The following is a 4,099-nucleotide window of genomic DNA, read 5'->3' on the forward strand; positions in this document are numbered from 1 at the left end:
TAGTGTGTACGTGTACGTCGTACGTAGTAGTCGTGTAGTAATATATATATATAATAATAATATATATATATATATATATATATATATATATATATTATATATATATATAAGTATACCTTTCTCTCTTTACTATTGTTCGTACATGATTCCATCTCCAATGATCTCTGTTGTTACCACGGAACAATTGTTGCAAATCGTATATAATGTTTCCACCTAATTTTAGAAAAAAGAAACTTAGAAAGACACATTATTGGAACACATCTAGATACATATGTTATACAGGTACCTGAGTTGAGACCTTTCCATATTTAGTACTAGATATCATATGCAATTTTCACTAAAGTATCTAATATTCATGGTCAGGCTTTATATTTAAGGCTTTCCTTAAATTTATCTTTAGATATTCTACGAATTATTTGATTGGCTGCTGAGCATCTAAAGATAAAGTCTTTAAGGAAGCCTTAAGTACAAGGTCTGATTATGAATACAGACATAGGATATTTTATCAAAAAAGTCTATCTATGGGTATTTTTTTGGAAGTATCTAAGTTCTGAGGTATTTTAGTGGAAATTGCATACCATACTTATTATTTATAAAGTATAGAAAGTATTTCAATTTATAGATACTTGTACTTGTGTATCTAGATATGTTCTAACAGGGAAAAAAGAAGGAAAGACATTCTAACAGAAAAGAAATAAAAATTTATTTTTTTTGCATTATTTACATGCATTCCATGAGTATCAGGAAAGAAGTAGAGGTACAGACATATATGTTCTTGTGGTTTGAGGATAAAATACACAGGCCATATAGCAAAAGATGGTAAAATCAGTATATTATTGTTAATAACATCCTAAAGTAAGATAGGAATATACTTGTATAGTTATTGTCAATAATTATACTTTTCTATTTTTTAATAGTATTATTATTTTTACCTCGATGTGCATCGAACTCCAATCTATTTCGCTCATAATAAAGAATCTTCCCTCGCCCCCAATATTTTTAATCATCAGGGGTAAGGTAACTTGTTCACCTACTAGACACTCCCCACAGTCAAAACTCTTCAATTTTCTATATCGCGTTATACTTTCTATAGATGTATCTGATGCACTCTTATCTGTGTCGGTAAACTGTAAGTTTTTACTAAAATAGTTTTTTAACTACCTGTATATAATTATTTTGAATGTCATTAAAAATTAGAAAATAGAGTTATACTTCCTCGTAAGAATCCGTTTTTCGATATGGAATTTCTATAATCCATTTCGTACCTTTTATCATTGTTTGCAGTTCTTTCAATGAATATTGGAAATAGGGGATATTAATCACTATAAAAAAACAATGATATACATATGTGTGTGTGTGTGTGTGTGTGTGTGTGTGTGTGTATGTATGTGTGTGTGTGTGTGTGTGTGTGTGTGTGTGGAAGATTACAATCCTGAATTTTCTTACATACCGTATCAATTTTATCTTCTACATTTTATATATATTTTTCATACATGCAATTTATACATGTACCAACGAGTTTATTACAGTTGTAAATTCATTTACCTCTCAATAATGGTGGATCTCGATATCCGCGTAATTTAATAATCACCGAACGTCCTTGTTGCACATTTATTATTAACGTTTCATCAGGTTCGTCCAAGATATCGCCACGAAAGAAAATAATCAATTTTCTATGCATCCCTGGAGAAATATTCCTTGTTTGTGTTTTAGGTTCGATCATGACAGTGAATTGAGAATAATTAGGTCTTGCCATTAATTGAAATCTGGCCGAAGAATTGCTCACGTTTTGTAGCATGATAACTTTCTACAATGAAGAGGAATTAAAAGAGGTAGAGAGAGGAGAAATAGAATAATATTAAAAATTATTTTTTATATACCCGGTATAATTTATTTGATTCATAATTGCAAAATTCCACAGAATTAGGGATTGCAATTAAAATTGTTTTTTGTAATTTTGGCTTGTTACCTCTTTTTGGTCGTCTAACTGACGAGAAAGTTGATTCGACTTTCCTGAGAAAAAATTAACGGTACATAACATATATATGTGTCTCCATTGTTTTTTTTATTGTTTTTTAAAATAAATTTTAAATATATGCAATTTTAAAAATATGCAGCTCTCTGTCTTAAATGTCATCTGCATTCGACGCATACATTTATAATAATAATAATAATAATAATAATAATAATAATAATAATAATAAAAACAGCGAGGCAATGATATAGGTTGCGTTTCGTTATTCACTGCGATTACACTAAAAATCTAGTTCACGTTCTTATGTATATTGTAGATTATATGATATTATAGCTCGCTGTTTTTTTTTATTTAATTACAGAATACGGATGACGAGATGTTAATTCAAGAGAGAACTACATATATTTAAAATTTATTGGAAAATGATAAAAAATAATGGAAATTTTTATAATATACCTGATACGAAAACTTGTCATGAGGATACATTATATACTTATATATTGAGATTTCTAATAGGATTTATCATAGGACATAATGTTTCGAAAATAGACTTGTAAAAAATTATTAATTTTATTTATTGCGTATTAAAAGCGATATTAATGGAATAAACTTGAGAACTAAATACAAACTTATGAATAATATTTATGATACATTTCAGCAGTTTTCAAATATATGGAGCCAAAATAAAACATAGTCGGTATATAGGACGTCATTTTTCCTTTTTTTTATTTAATTTTTTTTAATTCTTTTCAAAACAAGAAAAAAGAAAGGATTAGATTAATAGAAGGAAAAAAAATTGAAACCACGTTCGTTTTCATTGCAGGAATCGCAAATAGATTTTGCGTGAGAATTAAAATTATTTATTTCACTACATCTATACGTTATACAATACAAAATTATTTACGGAATTAAATGTTTACTCCATGCGTAAAGTCTGTATCACACTACGCATTGGAGACTGAGGATTGCGAATTAGAATTCGATCAATCAGATAATTTTAATTTTAATTCATTTTATTTTGAATTCTAATCTTCAACTCATAATGCTCAATCTCTAATGAATAGTGTGACACGAACAGCGGTACAACTAGTTTGCAATATCTTAGGATTACCTGCAACTACTGTAGGAACGGGTTTAATAACAGAACGCAAATCAATACTCTGTTCAACAACATTGTATTTTAAGCTTTATAGGTTCAGAAATTATAAGTGTTTCATTAGAGTGCACTTATGTATTTATTCTATAGATAAGCATACACAATCCATGTGATGGTTGCATCATAAAATTGATTGGGGATGCATTAATGTGCGTTTTAGCGCACATACATAATATTATAATATAAAGGCATTATATATAGTGCGAATTCAATTCACGTGAGATGATCTTTGTCAAAACAATTTATTTTTTGATAAATTCTTTCTCGTGTCAATTTTTCATCAATCAAAATTCTTATATTATAGTTTAAAGTTGGATTAAGGTTATACTAGATTCTTAATCTGTGGCGGATAATAGTACATCCAATTAAATTTGTTATATAAAACACATGTTGCAATCATATAATGAATACGGCATACATACCTGTCAGACAGTATAATTTATAGAATATTTCACATTCTCGCATAATTTTTCCCATTCTTATGCAACTTTGAGATAAAATAAGGAATAAGAAATTTTTGTTTCGGCTAAATAGTATCGCGGTATTCTTTACATGTTTTATGCTTTAATTGGATGGATTCAATTTACCTTAATATCCGACAATCATACCATATCATCACCTTGGACTTTGTATGCATGGAATAAGATTTCTTTTTACCAAAGCTTATTATTGATTGGAAAATATAAAACCCCATATTATACTTTACTATTCTACAAATACAATGTTTGCTTTATCGCGCATACTAAATCACTGCATTGAAAGTACTGTTTTATCTTTGTGTTTCGTATTTCTCTGTGCTATCCGATATTATTAAAGTTTAACACAAAATGGAGATGTCTGCAAATTGTTTTACAATCAGACATTTACATACATCGTGTGTGTGTATGTATGTGTGGGGGGTGTATGCGCGCGCGCACATGTATGTATGTATGTATGTATGTATATATGTATGTATGTATGTATGTATG

At 28.7% G+C, this 4,099-nt stretch overlaps 1 protein-coding gene across 1 annotated transcript; it reads right to left on the reverse strand.

The window, feature by feature from the left end:
• Positions 1–129: 129 nt before the first annotated feature.
• Positions 130–1,681, reverse strand: LOC105624968. The gene is made up of 5 exons (XM_012206311.1): positions 1,546–1,681; positions 1,213–1,322; positions 933–1,127; positions 686–850; positions 130–213 (listed from the first exon to the last, which is right to left on the reverse strand). Exons 1-5 carry the CDS (start codon positions 1,679–1,681, stop codon positions 130–132), a joined length of 690 nt encoding a protein of 229 aa, XP_012061701.1.
• Between the last annotated feature and the right edge of the window lie 2,418 nt (positions 1,682–4,099).

The sequence above is a fragment of the Atta cephalotes genome (genome assembly GCF_000143395.1).
Source record: "Atta cephalotes unplaced genomic scaffold scaffold00097, whole genome shotgun sequence".
NCBI lineage: Eukaryota > Metazoa > Arthropoda > Insecta > Hymenoptera > Formicidae > Atta > Atta cephalotes.